The sequence below is a fragment of the Myiozetetes cayanensis genome, unplaced genomic scaffold (genome assembly GCF_022539395.1).
Source record: "Myiozetetes cayanensis isolate MyiCay16 unplaced genomic scaffold, myiCay2020 scf12, whole genome shotgun sequence".
Classification (NCBI taxonomy): domain Eukaryota; kingdom Metazoa; phylum Chordata; class Aves; order Passeriformes; family Tyrannidae; genus Myiozetetes; species Myiozetetes cayanensis.
The window spans coordinates 12,413,700-12,434,132 of NW_026086826.1; the positions used below are offsets into that span (position 1 = coordinate 12,413,700).

Genomic DNA, 20,433 nt, shown 5'->3' on the forward strand with positions numbered 1-20,433 from the left:
AGTAGGCTGCTGTGTTCCAGTGGTTTGGATTCCTCCATCTGCTGGGATGGTTAGATGTTGTGGGCAGTTTAATACCTATCATCAAAGCCATTACCTGGATGAGTTCCTAGAAGTGCAGGGACCAGACACAGGAGTGTTGTGGGAGGGGATGTTCACACCCAGGCAGGTGTCAAGCCAAGGCTTTGTCTCGCATCATCTTGGTGTATAATCTGAGTGTAGCTATTGCAGTCATTCTCTTTGCTTTCTTCAAGCCTGTCCTCTCCCTGCTGAGCAAAAAAAAAAGTGCTCATGGACAGCCAGAAAATACCTTTATTTACAGGTTTTCTGCAATACTCAAGATTTCCACAATCCAGCTACTGCGATTCTGTCCCAGAGCATGAATTGTATTAATGGACTCTATCAGTTTCTAGGACGTTCTCCCCTTAAACACAGGGGCTTGATCAAGGGCTGTCTGTGGGATTTGGAAGCTGATGGTTTAGAGATCTGTGTTAACCAGAATTTGCTTCTTTTAATTCACTCTCACTGCCTAAATTTTACAGGTACTGGAAACAACACCACTGACACTTAAGCAGCAACAAACATGAGGCCCTAATGTGGTCCTTGAATTGTTTTTTAATGCTTTTTTTCTTTAATAAGGACTTTTTTGTGGGTGTTACTAAATCTTCACATGAAATTAAAAACCCCTATGTTGAGTGTGATGCTCTGAACTCCATCCTTGTATCTGCCTTATTCATCTGAAGACTTTATGCTGATAAATGTCTAATTTCTATCAGTTCACTGCAAAGCCATTTTTCTTTGCAAAGTATGAAATCACAAAAGCTTAAAGAACCACATCCACTCCCCAGGTGTGCTTGTGATTTCCAGTGATTTGGTAATTGAAGTTGCTCATGAATGGTGGGACATGATTTATCTTTCATGCAGCCTGAAGATGGATGGTTGGAGTGGGAGGGGGATTAGGGAGCAGTCTGAAGATGGATAGTTGAGGGGGGGATTAGGGAACAGTGTAAGAGAAAGACAGGAAAATAAGATGGCTGGGATTCTGGCTTAATAGGAGAAAGGAAAAACCACCACCCACCCCTGTGTTTTGTTGCTTTTTCTTTCAAGTAGAGAATAGATTCATATTACAAATACTTGAGAATCCTCCCACAAATGATGCCAAAGTTGAAACTCCCGAGATGGGCAGTGGTAGAGCACATTTCCATTGGGAAAAGAGACCCAAATTCCTTGTGAAGGAAAAGGGTGAGATAAACTGGTGACATATATCAGTGGAGAGGAGCTGTGCTGCTGGGTTTTGGTGGGCAGAGGAGCCTCTTCTCTGAGTAATTAGGGGTCAGACCCTAAAGGTGAAATCCTTGAGGTACCCTGGCCAAATCTGAGCCCTTTAAGTCCTTCCCAGTTGCCTGACTGTCCTTATATTGTTTCCCCCCCACCCCCCCGATTTTAAATGATGGTTTCCTGTGGGGTGGAACAGCTGCTGCCTGAGCTATCAAAGTGGCTGTTGGCAATTGAGGAGTGGAGCAGTCTGAAGGTACAGCTGTGTCACCAGGGGATGGGGGACACTGAGACCATCAAGTCCAACCACTCCCCAGCACTGCCAAGGCCACCACTGATCCATGTCCCCAAGTGCCACATCCACATGGCTTCTAAATCCCTCCAGAGATGGGGACTTCACCACTGCCCTGGGCAGCTGTGCCAGGGCTGGACAGACATTTCCAGGAAGAAAATTTCCCTGATATCCAACCTGAACCTCCTTGGGCACAGCTTGAGGCTGTTTCCTCTTGTCCTGTCCCTTGTTCCTTGGGAGCAGAGCCTGACCCCAACCTGGCTGCACCCTCCTGTCAGGGAGTTGCAGAGAGCCAGAAGGTCCTCCCTGAGCCTCCTTTTCTCCAGGCTGAGCCACCCCAGCTCCCTCAGCCACTCCTGGTGCTCCAGACCCTTCCCCAGCTCCGTTCCTTTCCCTGGACACGCTCCAGCCCCTCCATGTCTCTCTTGTTGTGAGGGACTCAGAACTGCCCCCAGGATTCAATGTGGCCTCACCAGTTCCAGGGACAGGGGGATGGTCACTGCCCTGGTCCTGCTGGCCACATCTCTGCAGTTGAAGACCATCCTCAATGAAGTTAAAGAGCTGGACAATCAAACCTTTCTCTCCTCTCCCCACGTATTAAATTCCCTCCACACTTGGGCATTGTTCTCTGGGCACAGGAAACTGCCCTTTGCTCTGTGGGAGATGTGTGTGTAGGTTAATAGTGAGCAACTAGACATGTTGGGGAGGTCAGGATTTGTGCTGAAGGCCACGTACTGGCAATTCTGGCGCAAATTGCTGCTGGTTTAGCAAATGTGCCTGTATTTGCTGTCTCTGCAGTGACAATAACTCACATGAGCTGAGAAAGTGGGCTCATGTTGAGTTTTTCTATTAATTTCTTTAAGCTAATGCACAGTATTAGACCCTAAAGCATCCTCTCTTAATGCAGACTCACAGTGTCATAAACAGCTTCTTACAAGGAAAATAATCAGAGGTTACAGCTTTGCTGTAACTTCCCAGTGCTTATGATTATTGGCATAATATCCTTTAGGACTGGTATTGCTTAGTGTGGAGAGGGAAAAGAAACAAGAGCCAGGGACCAAGAGCATGGTCTGTGTGGGAGGGGGTCGCTGCTGGAAGGCAGGATCTCCTCATGGCTGGACAGGGAGCTGACCCAGAGGGGCTCTGACCCTGCCACAGAATCCCAGAATGGTTTGGGTTGGGAGGGACCACAAAGCTCATCTCATTACACCCCTGCCATGGGCAGGGACACCTTCCACTATCCCAGGTTGCTCCAAGCCCTCTTCAACCGGAACTTGGACACTTCCAGGGATGAGGCAGCCACAGCTTCTCTGGGAATTCCATCCTAGCCACTCACCGCCCTCACAGGGAGGAATTTCTTCCCAATATCCCATCTAACTCTGCCCTCTGGCAGTGGGAAGCCATTTCCCCTTGTTCTGTCCCACCATATCCTTGTCCAAAGTCCCTCTCCAGCTCTCTTGGAGCCCCTTTAGGCACTGGAAGGAGCTCTATGGTCTTCCCCAGGTTGTGTCCAGTGGCTGTGCCTGGGAAATTCCACGAACCTGGGAAATTCAGTATAGGAACAGGATCACAGCACATGTTACTGTGTGTTACTGGTAATTGCCAGTTCCTCCAGAAAATGTGCTGGACTTGGGTTGAAGGTTTGAGGATGGAGGGAAGGGAGGATCAAAGAGAGACTTGAGCTGAAGCTGAAGCTCACAGGACACAAAACACTGTGACTTCAAAAAGCAGATTCCAAGCAGAGCATCAGTGTAGCACTGCTTTTGTCTCTTTATTTTCAAGTTGCTGGAAGGGCTCACAAGATGAGAAACAGGCAAAGAAGCAATTTATTTGGGTTTTTGCTGTGGCATTCAATACTTTCTTAGCACTCTGCCAGCTTTCTTAGCAGCTGGCTGAGCACTGAAAGAAGAAGAGGTTCTAGGAAATAAGATAAAAAAGTAACAGCAAGAATAGATGTTATGAAAGCGGAAAAAACCTCTTTCTGTGCTCTTCTGTGGTGTTTATAATCTAGATAATATAGAAAATATCTTTTAAACACTTGGGGGATAGACTGGCTTGTGCTTCCTCAGGCAGAGTAGCTGCAAAAGAAGAGCATTTGAAATAAATTGCAAGTGTTGAAGTTGAGATTTCTTCAACTGTTTTACACTTGCAAACATAATCTCTTGTACTCTGGTGATTCCTTTTCACTGAGTCAGAAGAGAGACATCTCCATGTCACTGGCACAGGGACAAAGAGCGGCGCTGACAATGTTGTCTTGTGTTCTCTCCTCGCTGCGTTTTCAAATGGGGAGGTTCAGTTTAACAACTCCTTTGTTTGCTTGGTGTGTTTTGGACACTTGAATGATTTGCTGTTGGCAGGAGTCTTGTCTTTTTTTAGTTGTTTTGACAGGGAGGAGAAGCAGAGAGAACGTCAATCAACCTCAAAGACTGATTTCATGGTTTGTGCTGGTGGCCCTGCCTGCAGTTTGTTCACTGTAGTATGAGCTTCACAGGGGCAAATACATAACAAATGGAACAAATTTGGCAGATACTGGGGGGTAATTCCCTCCCTCCCCTCTCAATATCACTGCTCTTCTAAAAAATGGGAGCAAGCCCCCTTCTTTGTGTAAATCCTCCACATTGTTTGGTTGATGGCACAAGCAGCACTCCTTAGTTACTATTTCTCAAGTAAAAGCAGAAATACCTTAATTCTTCAGATTTCCATGAGATTTACATTTAAGCAGTCTCAAATGAACCTTTGGATAAAAAGCCTTGGGCTCATGCAATATTAGTTCTACAATTTTGTCATGGCAAAGCACAAAAAGGGTTCTTGAGCTCCTCTACCCTGCAGTGTGCTGCCAGCGGCTCCCAGCGCTTCCCCAGGGAGGTCTGGGACCCTGTGTTGTCCAACAGCAGAAGGAACACACAGAATCATGGAATTACTCATGTTGGAAAAGCCCTCTGAGACCAACAAGTCCGAGCCAGCACTGCCAAAGCCACCACTGCCCCATGTCCCCAGGTGTCACATCTACATGGCTTCTAAATCCCTCCAGGGATGGGGACTTCACCACTGCCCTGGGCAGCTGTGCCAGGGCTGGACAGCCCTTTCCAGGAGGAAATTTTCCCAATATCCAACCTAAACCTTCCTGTTTTGAGGCAGTTTCCATCTACTCCAGGCAAAAGGCCTGAATGGAGCAGTACCAGCTAATTGCTGGAAGGCTGCAGTAAAAAAACCAAACCCAAACAACAACTAAAAAAGGCTCAACTACTTCCTCAGTTGAATAAATTATTGAAGATGTGATGCTGGGGATGTGTCTCGTGCTGATTGCCAGCTTAGGAAAGAAATTCTGGCTTTACCCTTTGGACAAGGGTCTGGAGGGACAGAAAAAGGGGGAATGGTTTCCTGCTACCAGAGAGCAGGGTTAGATGGGATATGGGGAAGGAATTGCTGGCTGTGAGGGTGGGGAGGCCCTGGGACAGGTTGCCCAGAAAAGTTGTGGCTGCCCCATCCCTGGGAGTGTCCAAGGCCAGGTTGGATGGGGCTTGGAGCAACCTGGGATAGTGGAAGGTGTCCCTGCCCATGGCAGGGTGTGGGACTGGATGAGCTTTAAGATCCATCCAACCCAAACCATGCTGGGATTCTGGAATTCTGTTCTGTACCCTCCTGTTGGAGCTGGCTGTGTTCTGGGGGATTCCCCTCTGGCAAATCCAGCTTTTCCCTCGTGCTCAGGAACTGCGGGGTCTTGTCTTCATCAGTTGCACTGTTAATACACTTCTTGCTAAACAGCCAAACCACACAGGTTTTGGGGATGAGAGATAACACTGGTTTATAATCTCAGGTGATTTGGGGTCTGATGAGCCCTTATCTTGCATTAGGCTCCTTGGCTCATGATGCATCTTCTGCTTCCCTGTGCCCCTGGAGAGTCCAAACATCATTAAGCTTCTCTTTGTCCATGCTAAAATCAATTCTAGGAGCTTTAACCTTTTTTTCTTGGGGATTACACTCCCTAAAGCAGCCTTCCACTTGCATAGTGCCTCCTTAAAGTGTCAGGATGAGCAAAACCTGGGCTCGGGGGTCTCAGTGATGGGATTATTCAGTGATTGGAGGCTGCTCTGCTGCTGTTGTCCTGCAGTCCTACTTTGCACACGTTTGGCTGTCTGTTTTTATGGAATAACACTTTAGGATATCTGTGCTCAGCCTTGTAGGCAATCTAACTCTACTAGGAATCTGGGACAGTGGTGGAGGAGGGGACAGATGAGACTGGTAGCTAAAAAATGGGAAAAAAGATCAGTCTTCAGGGGGTGTGCAAGTCTGAGGAACTTTCCAAGTAATTTCTGCAGGTAGAAGAGGTTTCTTTTCCTGTGAATGCCCCTTTATTGCTGTTTTAGCAGCTCCTGCTGCTGCTGCTTTCTCCCTGGCCCCTTTGTAAAACACCACTCAGTGACCATTAGAGTTGATGTAATTATGACACTTTGGCAACATCTGATCTAAGAGAGGATTCAAATGCCTATAACAGCATAGATGGTTTGGAGATTTTGATTAAATGTGATAAATTGTAGCTGTCCAGATGAGAGGTATCAGCTGGAAGGAAGGTTTGGGCTTCAGGACACTGAGGCTGTGCTCTTAAAACAGAGTCATGGAATCGCTGCTTTGGATGGGGAGGGACCTTAAACTCATCTGGTTCCACCCCCTGCCATGGGAAGGGACACGAGATCAGGTTACTCCAAGCCTAGCTGGCAAATGAAGCCCTTGGATCTCACTGGATCCAAGGAGCCACCTGCCCAGAGATTTGCAGTTAGAAACTCCTGTCACCCTGCCCCTGGACACAGGAGTCTAAACTCCTCTGGTGATGTCTGGTTTGTTTTGCAATCCCCTGAAAGATGGAATGTGGGGAATGGCAGGAGTTGGGAAGGCTGTGGGTATCCAGGGATCTCTGACTCTGCTCTGCCTGGATAGTTTGGGCTGTTTCTCCCTTTTTTGCACACAATACCCCCCCCAAACACGATGTACCTACACAAGGATGCTCCAATAGCAGTTGTTGCAGCAATTCCTGCCCCAGGGCTTCTCCTCCTCCCCTCCACACATTGCAATGCCAAGGGACAGCCCACAAATATGATGATGGGGTTGTAGCAGCTTTCTATCCCTTAATGCTGGTGGGAAAGCACGTCCCACATTCCCAGCTCTGCTGGGAGAGCTGCATGTGGGAGGAACGTGAGCTGTGCTGCTCCTCCGCTGGCTGGCGGGGCCGATGGGGGAGGCAGAGGCACAAATAGTATCTTTTTTTTTTGTTGTTGAATGTTCCTTAAAAACAATCCAGGCTTTGTTGTTAAGGCCACAACAATAGCGGCCTCGACTTCTTTCAGCTCAGGGAACTTTAAAAGGGCCCTTTCTGTCAAGGCACAGGGTGATCTCCACTGTGCTCCCCTCTCGCACCGTGCCTGGGTAAGAGTCTCAGGGGATAAAACAAGCAAACAACCCTTCCTTCCTCCCAGAAATAATTGTGAGGAGGGAGATCGCTGCAGAGAGCAGCTAAAAACTTCCAGAAATGTGGAATTTTGGACATGTACACAGTAGCAAACAAGTTTTTTCTCATTGTAGTGTCAGGATCTTGTGGTACCACTGGAAGAGAGTACAGAGGGGTACTTAATACTCCCAAACCACTATTTTGGGAGGGTGGGAGGTGAAGGCTTTAATGCTTTTCTACCCGGCAGTAGGGATTGGAATGAGATGGGCTTTAGGGTCCCTCCCAACCCAAACCATTCTGTGATTCTAAGACAAGGAACAGGGAATATTTATCTCTTTCCTCACTCCATTCCTGAAGAAAGCACAGGCAGCAGCTCTCTGAGCAAAAATATATCACTTGACATTGAAGATACTGTTACATATAGTTTGGGCAGACTGAGGGAAACCTGCTTCCTTTCCTATGGTTTCATGTCTGCTTTTTGTCTGCCCTTTACAGGCAAAAAGGTCTGTTTACTCTTGCTAAGTAACCTATGAAACACAGTCCTTCTCTGCTAATCTTCAATTTCCAGACTTCTTGCTTTCACCTCCCTGCTCTCATGCTCAGAATTGCTTCATCAGCATAAATATTCAGACTGACAGAGTCTTAAATGCCTTTTAAATGTCGGCTCATTTCCCCTCCTGGTTCTCTGGAGAGCTGGAATTCCTTCCCTGTGGTTGGTAGGGTTTGTGGGCTGCCTGGGGTGGGATTGGTGCTCAGGTACCTTCCCAGGCAGATGAGGACCAAGGTGTGCAGATTTCTCAGAGAAAGCTTCAAAATCAGGAATTTCTCACTTGTTCCAACCAGTGAGCATCTCCATCAGCTGGTGGCAGTGTGTGACCTTTTGTTTCTGGTCCCTCTGTGGTGCCCCACAGACCCTCCAGCTGCAGGTGATGGTGGAAGGGTCAAAATATCCCCACCACTCAGAGTCACATCTGCTTCATTCACCCATTTCTGGCCCCAAAACCCAGTATTGAAAGCTGGACTGGCCCCAAAACCCAGTATTGAAAGCTGGACTGGTTTAAGTGTCTTTGCTTTTGAGGATAAGCACAAACACTGCCCATGGGACTGCAGCGAGGGGACGTGAGGTGAGGGTTCCTCTCTGGGGGTGGGGGGAGGTGGGTATTTCCTCTGCCTACAGCACAGTTTCTTTCCCTCTTCCTGTGCATTCCTAGGCTGGCTGATACAAACGCTGATGGATTGGTCCTGTTAAGGGAAGACAGCTGACAGTGGGTCTCTTTTGACAATAACAAGTATCAGGCTCTGGAAGCTCCCAGCACGTCAGAGCTGTCCTGGGGAAGCGCTGCAAGTGCTGGTGTAACACCAGTGTCTTTGGTGAGCAGGTCATGGTGGGACAGCAGGCAGGGGAACCACCCTCAGCCATTCCTGTACAGGAGCACCTCCCTCTGAACTCCCCTGGCGATCACAGCCTTCTCCTCTGAAGCTCTCTCTGCCCTGGGAGGAGATGTTCTCCCCCTGCACTGCACATCCTTCTCCTGATGTGCTGTAAAATCAGCCAGGAGAGCACTCAAGTGCTTTAATTAAGATTTCTACACTCTTCAGCTCCCATTCTGTACAACACAAGGCTGGTGCTGTCAGCAAGGGCTCTTTCAGCTGGAATCTTATCCCTTGGCTGCTGTTGAGGAAGGACCATGCCAGGATGCTGCTATGGGATGTTTTAGTTTGTAAGGAAATGCAGCAGGTTGTTGCTGTATTTGGTGGCTGCTGGAGGCTTATTCTGAACATGGAACAGTCTGTACTCAGGGCAGGCATCGGGTCAGAGCAAGTCCTTCCACCAGAACAAATCTAAACTTCACCTCACGAACCCACTGGATGAAGTTGGCTCTTTCCACACTGCCCCAGTGCCTTGAAGCACCTCAGTGAGGTCATCCTTGCCATCGCTGAGCAGAGCTGGTCAGGAAGAGCCCTCCTGGCAGCAGAACCCCTGGGTTAAAAGTTCCAGGGTTAAAAAGGAAAAGGCTGCTATCAGTAAGTGATCCCACTGAAACATGTGCTACAAATACAGGTCAGAAGCACTGCTCTCACTGAGCCTTTGGGGAGTATCCAATAACTGGGTAAATAAAGAGTTCTTGTCCTGCAAGGAACAGGGTGCAGCTCATTTACATAGAGGCTGATTCTTCATAGTGAGTCTTCCAGGCAGCAACTCCAACTCCTGTGGCAGTTCCTGCGTTTACAACTTGCAGCAAACTATTTCCATGCAGATAAGGTTGTGAGCTCCTGTTCCTGACCTACCAGAGCCACAGAATCCTGGAATGGTTTGGGTTGGGAGGGACCTTAAGGCTCATCCCATCCCACCTCCTGCCATGGACAGGGACACCTTCCACTAGACCAGGTTGCTCCAAGACCCGTCCAACCTTGCCTAGAACACTTTCAGGGATGGGACAACCACAGCTGCTCTGGGCAACCTGTGCCAGGGCCTCCCCACCCTTACAGGGAAGAATTCCTTCCCAGTATTCCATCTAACCCTGCCCTCTGTGAGTGGGAAGCCATTCCCCCTTTTCCTGCCCCTCCATCCCTTGTCAAAGTCCCTCTCCACATCTCTTGGAGCCCCTTTAGGTGCTGGAAGGTGCTCTAAGTTCTCCTTGGGAGATGCTTCTGGGGCTTGTGCGGGGTCTGTGAGTTTTAATTTTGGCTTTGGTCACAGCATAAACAGATAAGCACCTGTGATGCAGTTCCTGGTGGGATGAAGGAGAAGGAGAGGGTGTTATGTGCCTTGGGCACTTCATTTCAATATAAAATGTGCCCTTTGTTTTTGTGCTGAGGGAAAGAACTGTTTCCCTCTTCTGGGTTCACCTTCTGAGTCTGGTGGGAAGATCTTTCCAAGCAGGGAAATGCTGTTGAGCTGCTCACTCACCACCTCATGAAGCTCCTGGTGATCACCTTATCTGCAGGAGAAACCTGACCTTCCTTCCTGCTCCTCCAGAGAGCGAGCAGCCACTGGAACGTCCCTTCCACCTCAGGGAGCGTCCTTGGTTCTTCTTGTGCCACAGCACAGGTCACAGTCCCTGCAGGTTGGCCAGGGGTTGGAGGGACAACTCAGCTGCTCTTTTCTCAGGACTTTCATTCTCAATGAGAGCAAACAAAGCTGTCCCTGAGCAGGGCTCAGGGATGTGCAGTGGCAGCGGTGGTGATGCCTGCGAGGTGGCTGGTATCCAAGGAACATGTGTGGGATGTGGGGCTCGACCCTCCCTGTTCTGTTTCTTCCTTAGCCATCCTTTCTGTTCCTCTGCTTTAGTGGGCATGGGAAACTTGGAATTAATGGATTCTTTGAGAAATACAGTGAAATTTTAATTCTCCCTGTTTCTCCTCCTCTCTCCCTTTTTTAAATCTTCAGATGGATTTCTAAAGATTCTAGGTTTTCTGTACTCTTGAAGCCTTTCTCTCCTCTCCTACAGCACTTCCAACTGTAAGAATTTGTCCAGAGCCATCAGCCCTCTGATCCCTTTGTCCCCTTTTCCCTGTTCCGAGCTACCACCTTTCTGCCTTCCTTTCTGTTAAAAGTTGACCTGCAGAACTGAAAGTCCCTTTTGAACATCTCCTCCTCCTTCCACCCCCGGCTCTTCTAGCACAGAGTAACATGAAAACAAAGTTTTTGAGGAGAGATCTAACGCTGAGTCCATACTTCAAGACAACGAGTTAGTTTGATTTTTTTTTCTTTCTCTTTTTCTTTAATCATATTTGAAGTGAAGACTTGCAAGTACTTTGGCAAAAGAAATATCACTGTTCCTTGAGAAGGCGCCTTCTGTTCTGAAGCTGGCAGAGAGCAGAGGAGAAGAGGTGGCCTCTAAATTTACCAGTCTAGCACAGGGGTGAGGTGCATGTGGATCGTGACATCAGAGTGCATTAAGCACTGGGGAATAAGTAACATCACTTTGCCCATGGAATCTCCAGTTTAAGGATTTATTGATATCTCACTGCAGGTTTGAAAGGGTGAATGCCACTTAAATGGGTTTGGTAATCTACAGAGTAAATTAGCATTTTAATGGCATTTTTTTCTTGTTTCTTAATATTCTGAATGCCTCTAGAATATTTCTTTTGATGATGATGATGATGATTATGTGAACAATATTTCAGTAGTGTGTATATAAGACCACTCCTGGACATGCTCTAGAACCAGAGATAATGAGGTAACAAATGTATATGATTAATATAGTTAAAATTCATTACGATCAAAATAGTTGAGGCCTAGTGAACAGAAATCCATTTTTTAAAGTAGTCAAGAGCTTAATTTATAGTTGATAAGCAATTAAAATATCATTTTATCGTAGAATCACAGAATGATTTGGGCTGGAAAACTTTCAGTCATCCAGTTGCAGTCAAATGTATTTTTATGTATATATATATATATATATATATATATAGTGTTGTATAAACTAGTGAGGGCCTTTTTCTTACCCCTGTGGAGGTGATTGTTGGTTTGGCCTTGGTTGTGACCAACAAATCAACTTCATGATGAAGAGCTGGTCTTGCTTTGGATCGGCTGGAGAGATGAGGGAGCTTAGAATCATAGGATGGCTCGGGTTTGAAGGGATCTTAAAGGTCACAGAATCACAGAATCAATTAGGTTGGAAAAGACCTCTGAGATCATCCATTCCAACCTATGACCCAACACCACCTTGTCAAGCAGACCATGACACTGAGTGCCACGTCCAGTCATTCCCTGAACACCTCCAGGCTCTACCACCTTCCTGGACAGTCCCTTCCCATGTCTAATCACCCTTTCTGTGAAAAATTTCTTCCTCAAGTCCAACCCAAACCACCTCTGGTGCATCTTAAGACTTGTTTCTGAGCTCAGCTGGCAAGAATGTGCCATCCCTCATCTCTGGGAAGTCTTAACTTTGATCAGTAAAGCCACGTTTTCCTTCACTTGGCAGAGCCCCTGGGAATATGTTGGGTCTGACCAGTGCAGTGGGACTGTTGGCTCCGTGGGTTTGTTCCAAACAAGTGATGTTGCCTTTGATTTTGTTGTACTTGAAGGTGCCTCATCACCAGACATGGAGTCCAGCTATGGGGGAGGCTTGCTAGATATGGTGAAAGGAGGAGCAGGGAGACTCTTCAGCAATTTGAAGGATAACCTGAAGGATACCCTGAAAGACACATCTTCCAAGGTCATGCAGTCTGTTGCCAGGTACGGTACAGCTGAAGCAGGTAAAACCACTGGCTGCAAGGTGCCAGTCCCAGCTGCCAACTGAATAGCACAGCACAACTCCCAGGGAACACAATGAAGGAAGGAGGTGAAAATCACAAGTGGCTTCTTTGATTCTGTCTCATAATTGGTATTTGACCTCAAGGAAGCAGGAAATCCAAAGTAAAACAATTGAAGCTTCATAGTAAATGAGCATCCCCTGCCAAGTGCACTTGGTCTCCAGTTCCTGGAGGATTCTCTGTGGGGTCCTTCTAACTCAGCTACCACTTAAATATTTTGTCACTGAAAACTGGCTCATATCGATGCCCTCTCTTGAGGCTCTACTTGCTGATGTTCCCATCACTAAATCCACCTGTTGAATCTAAGAAAGGGCTGAGGTGACTTTGCTTTGGTGACTGTGCTGGCATGTGCTCCCCTGTGCTTGGCTCTCTGCCCACCCCCAAGGGATACAGGCCTACAAGAAATTAAAGTAACTTAATGCATGCAAGACCTCAGAGGCTTTGAGGGATCTGCAAAGTGGCAACCTACCAGAGATTTCTCTGGAAAAGTGGCACTGAAAATTAATGACAAAAGGGAAAAGGGACCTTTTTTGCAAGTCCTGCAGCCAGTTAATTGCATGTGTAGAGAGGGAGGCTGGGTCACTGTCTGCAGGAAGCCATTTGCTCCCTCTTAAGACCTATTTTTAAGATAATTTTTCCTTGTGTGATAAGTAGATTTTTGTGGGAAAACACTCTTCTGATTCCTCTAATGTGCTGCTTTTGTAATGTTTGTCTCCTGCTTCGTCTTCTTTTAGTTACACTAAGGGGGAGCTGGATATTTCTTACATTACCTCAAGAATCATAGGTAAGTGCTGCTTTAGTGAATAAATCCAACCTGTAGTATCCCATAATTGCATAAAGACTCAACCTGGCTTCTCCTTGCTTTCCTAGTGATGTCTTTTCCAGCTGAAGGCGTGGAGCTGGGATTCAGGAACCACATTGAAGATGTAAGGACGTTTCTGGATTCCAGACATCCCGACCACTACACCGTCTTCAACTTGTCCCCCAAATATTATCGCAGTGCCAAGTTCCACAACAGGGTGAGTGTCTCCCAAGGGTTTAACAGGAGGAGGGGGTGAAACTCCTTGGGAAAAGGGGCACCAGGTCCTGTTTCTGAGTGTGGCAGAATGTAAGAAGATGATTAAAGAGTTAGAGGTGTTTTTAAGCTGCTGTGGTGGTTTTTGGGTCTTAGCTGATGCCTGGGATCACAGGGATTAAAGAGCTGGAAAGTTCAGGGCATAATTCTTATGTGAGAAAGAGGCACTGAGTGGAGCCTGCGCTGCTCGGAGCTCCTACAGAGCTGTTAGAAGCTGCTGAAGAGAAATAAAGAATAAAATGAAAGGGCTTTGAAAGAAATCACCAGTATAAGAAGGTAGATTATTTTCATGTTGAACAATCCTGTGCTCTAATCAAGCAGGGTCCCTTAGCAGGCAAAGCACAGGACTGGAAACTGGTTCTAAGGGGCATTTTGGCTCTTGTGACTTTAAAAACCCACCTCCACTCGGTGGCCCAGTTTCCCTCTCTATAACCAGAGCAGCATTATGGGAGCATTGCGAGGCTCTGGTTCATTAATGGCTTTTAGAGGAAATCTCTATGAAATGCTGCTGGTGAAATGCAAGATTAGATTTAATCTTTCCAAAAACTTCCTGTTCTTTCCTTCTCCCACAAGGGAGTGATGTGTTTTGTTGTTTTGTTTTTTTTTTTTTTTTTTTTTTAATTTCTAACTTTTTGTTGCCTTCAACAAAAAAGGCAAAGGCAGTTGCCAGGCTTAACCCTCAGTCAGGGGAAATGAATCTAATCTGTAAGCCTAATTTAATTTTCATTTGAGGTATAGCTGAATTTACCTTCAGCAATTGCTCTGATCACCAGAAATCACTCCCTCATGGAGCAAATTTCTCAGTGACCATCAGTAACCAGCCATGACTGCAAAGATGAGTAAATGAACAGGAAAAACTAATTAAAAGATATCAAGGGCTCTGAATCTTCAGTCTTGATTGGTTCTGGTGCATCACTTGCTGTTGGTGGGTGGAGGAAGGTCCATCTACTTCTGACAGCCCAGCTTTAAACTTCTATTGTTGTATGATCTGTCTATAACTCCTCCAACCTTGAGTTTTGCCTACTCAAAATCTTAACAGGTGACTTTGTACATCACTCTCAAAACACGACCTGGTGCTTTGTAACCACTGCCCTGATTCATACAGGGAAAAAAAGATGCATTTTTTAATAAAATGTTGTACTTTCAGGTTATGAGCTAGAAAGTACTGATTGCAAGTATTTTACATGAAAATGAAGGTGCACAGCACAACACATGACACAATTATAAGGTTGAACCTCATATATATTGTAAAAGATACTAATGGGCCATCAAGGAGGTGAAATCACCTTCAGACTGTTTTCTACTGTGGATCAGCATGTCAGGATGAAAAGCTTTTGGATTCCTACATTCTTGAAAACTTTTTTGTTCCTGAGATCAAAGTAGGTCACTCTGCTGCGTAGTGGCACAGGAGGGAGATGAATTAATGTCCTGCTGGGCTATTTTCCTGCCTGGATGTGGCTGAGTGGGTCACAAAGCCCCAGGTGCCCAGTCTCTCGAGGAGGACAGGGGACTATGAGTGGTTGGTGAGGCACTGGGAAAGGCTGTCCAGGGAAGCCGTGGCTGCTCCATCCTTGAGAATGTCCAAGGCCAGGTTGGACGGGGCTTGGAGCAACCTGGGCTCCAGTGGAAGGTGTCCCTGCCCATGGCAGGGGGTGGAATGAGATGGGCTTTAAGGTCTCTCCCAAACCAACCCATTTTATGACTCCTTACACTGAGACCTTGTTGTGCTCTGTTCTCTCTGTGTCCCCAACAGGAAAGCAGAGGAGACCTCACATCTGCCTGAGGAAGCCTGAGCAGTTTCAAAACATGTAACACAAATATAACATTAAACAAACCCAAACTTCAGAGTCCCCGATGGGTCACATTCTTGGCACTTGCTGCCCTACTGCTAAAGTAAAACAATCTCTGGCTGCTCATTCCCAGAGCTCTAGAAGAATTCCTGTTACTTTCCCCCGAGGTTGTGTGTCATGAGTGGTGGGGAGGTTATGTTTGATGTAAACAAAATGCTACATAGAGCGGATTTAATTTCTTAATTGCCAACCAACAGGCAGATGTGTAATTATAGGCAACATAAATATATAATTATGGACTGTTGGGAAGTGTATATTATTTACTAGACAAGTGATAATGACTTTTCCAGATGCTTGACAGTGTGTTGGTGTGAGGTTTGTTCAGAAGATCGTCAGTGAAAGGGTCACTGTTCATATTAATTCTAAAAGGGAAAATGAAGGATGTGAGACAAACCATAACTCTCGAGACAGGAGGAGGTGGGGGATGAGTATAATGCTGCAGAGAGGATGAATAGGGAATGGTCATTCCCTGCCTTCCAAACCTTGAACATGCTATGGCTTGTTGGATGGTTTCTACAACACAAACCTGCATTTGCTCACCAAGGGCACAGCTGAACTTTGGGATATTCTGGAGACCAAAAACTTTCATGAGTCTAAGAAGTGATTAGACAAATATCTAATTAGATACTAAATTAGACAAAAGTCTACCAAATGTTAAGCAGAGCTCTGCCAGCAGGATGGATTCCTGGGTTAGGCAATCCTGCCAGCCTGGCCTGTCCCTGCATCCCCTGGGAGTCCTTGGAGCTGTCACTTGACACAACACACAGCTTGGTGGTTCTCTGGTTTGAGTCAGGATGACTGGTTCTGCTCCAAGATGTTGTGCAGGTGTAAGACAGAACCTCAGGCTCAAGTTTTATGAAACCTGGAGCACTTCCTTCCTCTGAGAGATGAACCAGGTATGGGAATCATATGTCTGTTTAAGAACATCTGGGCAGATCATCTCCTTCCTTACCTGTTCTCATTAAGCAGGATCCAAATGTCAGCCGAGAGAGAAAACCAATTCTTTGTCTGAGGACAAGCCTCATGACATTTCTCCTTTAAATTTCTTCTAGCCAGAAATGCCTTTAAAAAAAAAAAAAATTCAATTAAAACCAGATGAAAGGGAGGTGTCTGTCTAAGGCTATTTGATGTGCTGCTTGAGACTGCAAGGACTGTTCTGGAGATAAGTGTTATGACTCAGAACTAGTACATTGATGAATAGTAACTAGACATACTTTAGGATTTGTGGTTTTTCAGCTCTAAGGAGTCATTCATTTTTCTGGCTCATATATTAACTATACTTATTCAGACATGATTTTTTTTTTTTTTAACAGAAGTTTCCCTTTCATCAGCTTAATATCTGTCACATAGAGCTTGGAAATTGTGTGACACAAAACGACTGAGAACAACAGATGCTCAGCACCCTTTGCAAATCAGAGCAGTAGTTTTTAGGGACAGGTTGTACAAAGGCTTTAGATATGGCAGAAATCAATGTGAGATGGAGCATTATGAAAGGGGCACTTGAGATAATCTGACGTGGAATGTAAATTTTTAAAAATGTGCAGTCAGGGCCAACACATCAGTGTTATGCTTTTTGACTGAGAATGCTTTTTTGTTTGCCTCCTCATCATTCATGGAAGTCACGGCGCAGAATTATGCATGGGGAGAGAAGGAGCAGGTTTCAAGCACAACTGTAGGTTGTAAAAGGGAAGTAGGTTTCTGGGCAGAAAGCATTTGTAAAGCAGGCCTGGCTTAATGCTCTTACAAAGCTGGTTCTGTTGCTGGTGCCCTTCCTGCAGGTGTCTGAATGTAGCTGGCCAGTCCGACAGGCACCCAGTCTGCACAACCTCTACGCTGTCTGCAAGAACATGCACAACTGGCTGCAGCAGAACCCCAAAAATGTCTGTGTCATCCACTGCATGGTACGTACAGAGTGACCAAAAAGTCACCACGTGACGAGCCATAAGTCATATTGCATGTCTAGAGTCTGTGTGCAAGGGGGGGGGCAGCTTCTAAAAGAAAAAGGGATGTAATAAAACTCATAGAGAGGGACTTCATCTTCCATGTGCAGCTGTAGAGCTAAGCTGGGAGGGGTAACACTGAACAAGAAGCAGGAATGCAAAGCCAGAGAGGTTACAATTGTTCTAGCAGTGAACTGTAGAGGAGCAAAAAGGTTTGAATTTCATCTGAGAACCTACTGTAAGAGTTGCCAGCCTGCTGTGATTTGCCCAGCTGAACAGGTTGTCCAGAGAAGCTGTGGCTGCCCCATCCCTCGAAGTGTCCAATTCCAGGTTGGACCAACCAGGTCTAGTGGGTGGTGTCCCTGCCCATGGCAGGGGGTGGGACTAGATGGGCTTTAAGGTCCCTCCCAACCCAAGCCATTCTGGGATTCTATAACTTCACATTTTATTTTAAGTAGTTGCAGGAGAAAACGGAGCCTGCAGACTGAAGGTTGATGGAAATTGGGCAGAACACACATAGATGGGAATTCTGTCAAACTGTGAATCTGAGAATGTTGAAGTCTCTTGCTATCAGTACTTGTCAGGTCTGGCTGAAGGAGCCCAGCTGCCTTCTGCTGCTCTTTGTGCGGCGCAGCTGAAATGGTAAATCTCCCACAAGGGTTATCCAGCACAGGACAAAGTGTAGATGAGCTGCAGTGGTGTGATTCTGTAGGACTAATTTGTAATTTACCCCATACGGTCTTTCATACTGACAGCAATGCCCAAAAGGAGAGTTGTGTTCTGCTCTTGGAGCCTAAATTAAATCCAGGAGGCTGTCAGCCCTGATCAGCATAAACTGGGAGGAACGGAGGAAATGACTGATCCCAAATTGCATAGACCTCACATATGAGTCTGGCATTTCTGCCTTGCACAGCACAGCCAGAGGCTATGGGATGTAAATTCCCTTCAAACAGAGACGAAGATGCACTTGATGCCTCCAGTCCTGGAAATCAGCTCAAGAATCAAATTCCTTTACTATCCTTTGAGCAATGAATATCAGGATAATGCTGTAAAGGACAGGGAGTCCTTTCCAACACTCTCTAACAAGTCTGCAGAAGCCCCCTTGGTTTATATGGACCTGAGAGATCTTGTCAGAAGCAATTGGCACGGGCTAAACCTTAAAAAAGCAAACTGCCTGTTAACGTCAAGTAGGTTCCCAGGGTCTGGGTCTGGGAACAACCAGGCTTGGACCAGCCTGGGATAGTGGAAGGTGTCCCTGCCCATGGCAGGGGGTGGGACTGGATGGATTTTAAGGTCCCTCCCAGCCCAAACCATTCTGGGATTTAATGATTCTGTATAACTTTTAACTTGTGCCAGACTTTGAGGGGACTGCTTGCCTGATGGGGCCGTAGCTTTCCTACTTCTTCCTTGGAAATGAGTTTTGAGTTCTGGGATCTTCCGTCCCCTCTGACACGTGGGAGATGAGCTGGGTGCCATGGTACTCTGGCAGGACTGAGCAGGTTCTCATACCCATCACTGGGCCATGAATGTCCAGACCTGGATTTTGGTGGAAGGACTTTTCTTTGTTTGGCTCACCAGAGCTGGGGTAGAGTTCACATGACTCATCTTGTTCTATACTCCTGGGTACAGGAGGGATCCAGGGCACTGGGAATACACTGATTTTCTCCTGCTCTTTCTGTATTTTTGGTCCATCGATCTGACCCAGCAAATGTACTTTTATCCTTAATCACCCTGAAAATCCCCATAGACTTGTTAAGGAACATTCTGTAGCTTGTGGGCTGTGAAGGTGTTCGGGTGAGGGAGCCTTGGGCTGGATTTCTTTGTTTATGAACTCTTCCAGAATAATTCTCTTAGACAAGTACCTGCACATGTGGGATGGGTGTACACTGATCCCTGTAGTCACTTCCAGGCCTATGTTTGAAATAATTGTAATATTACAGTTTGAGAGCACCCATGAAACACCAACATTTGCAAACAAAATATACTTATGGGCTTTAAAACCAAGTCTAAACCATCCTCAGCTTTGGCTGCTCCCTGATATTATCTTAATTTTGATCCAGGCTGCTGCCACTCGCTGAAGTCCTGGGTATTAAACAAATGACACAGAACAGAAAAATCCTCATCAGCTGGTGGTGTCAATCCTAGTTTTTCTGGAGAAATGATTTTTTGTGATTTAAGGAAAGATGGAGAGCTGGAATTTTAAGGATTTCTCTGATACACACTTTTCTTCCCCTGCCCCTTCTGACAGGATGGCCGTGCAGCCTCAGCGGTTCTGGTCAGCGCCATGTTCTGTTTCTGTCACCTCTTCTCTAGTCCTGGCCTTGCCATGCACCTGCTGAACACAAAGAGACCTGGAATTGTACTGTGGCCATCTCACAGGAGGTACAGGATCCTGACTAAACTCTATGAGGCGTATTCTTCATGCTAAAAACTGCCTGAGTCCCTGTCATGTGTGTTTTGGCACTGTGTGCCCAGCCCGAGGCTGAGACAGGTGTTCAGACTCCACTTTGCGTCTCAGAAATAAGCAGTGAAGTGGTGAATAGGTGCTGGAATAGGTTGTCCAGAGAGGCCGTGGGATTGCTGTCTTTGGAGATTCCTGGCTGGGTAATACCCCAGCACATAACCCAGGCCTGAGACAGAGCTGTGAAACTGGTCCTGCCCTGGGCAGAGAGCTGAACTTCACCTGTCTCTTCCAAGCTGAATCATTCTATTATTTCAGTTGAAGATGTCCCTGCTCATTGCAGGGGGTTGGACTAAATGACTGTTAAAGGTCCATTCCAACCCAAACCGTCCTGTGATGAACCTGTGGTTAGCAGGGCCTGGGTGAATCCCTCCCTGTGTCAGCTGCATCCTTAAAGAAGCAGAAGTGTAGGTTTTGTGTCAGCTGCAAGGATGCTGGAGGACATGGAAACTCCAGTCCTGGACCCGTGGAAGAACAGTACTTTCACTGGATTTCAAGGTAGACTTTGAGTATGAAACGGAAACTGGACACCTGGGATGGCGATTTCAGCACTGGCTTTCTCTGCCTGCAGGTACATAGGATATATTTGTGATCTAATAGCAGACAAGCCCATCATTCCTCACTGCAAACCACTCACTATCAAGTCAGTCACCCTCAGTCCTGTCCCCTGTTTCAACAAGCAACGCAATGGCTGTCGGCCCTTCTGCGACATCCTCAGCGGAGAGACCAGGATCCTCACCACTGCCCAGGAGTATGAGAGGATGAAGTGAGTTCTGTGATCTCCTCCCATCCTTAGGAGCTTCATTTTGCTGGAACGTGTCTAATAACTTTGTCAGGC

The 20,433-nt window shown here is 46.6% G+C and overlaps 1 protein-coding gene across 3 annotated transcripts in view; it reads left to right on the forward strand.

Annotated features, from left to right (window-relative positions):
• DNAJC6 (DnaJ heat shock protein family (Hsp40) member C6) overlaps positions 1–20,433 on the forward strand; it is a 44,014-nt gene that overhangs the window by 10,354 nt on the left and 13,227 nt on the right. For all 3 annotated transcript variants that reach the window (XM_050307433.1, XM_050307434.1, XM_050307432.1), the window contains 6 exons: positions 12,042–12,192; positions 13,004–13,053; positions 13,140–13,288; positions 16,973–17,095; positions 19,383–19,516; positions 20,167–20,361. In XM_050307433.1, the coding sequence (XP_050163390.1) occupies positions 12,042–12,192; positions 13,004–13,053; positions 13,140–13,288; positions 16,973–17,095; positions 19,383–19,516; positions 20,167–20,361 (802 nt within the window). The remainder of the gene's footprint in view (positions 1–12,041; positions 12,193–13,003; positions 13,054–13,139; positions 13,289–16,972; positions 17,096–19,382; positions 19,517–20,166; positions 20,362–20,433) is intronic.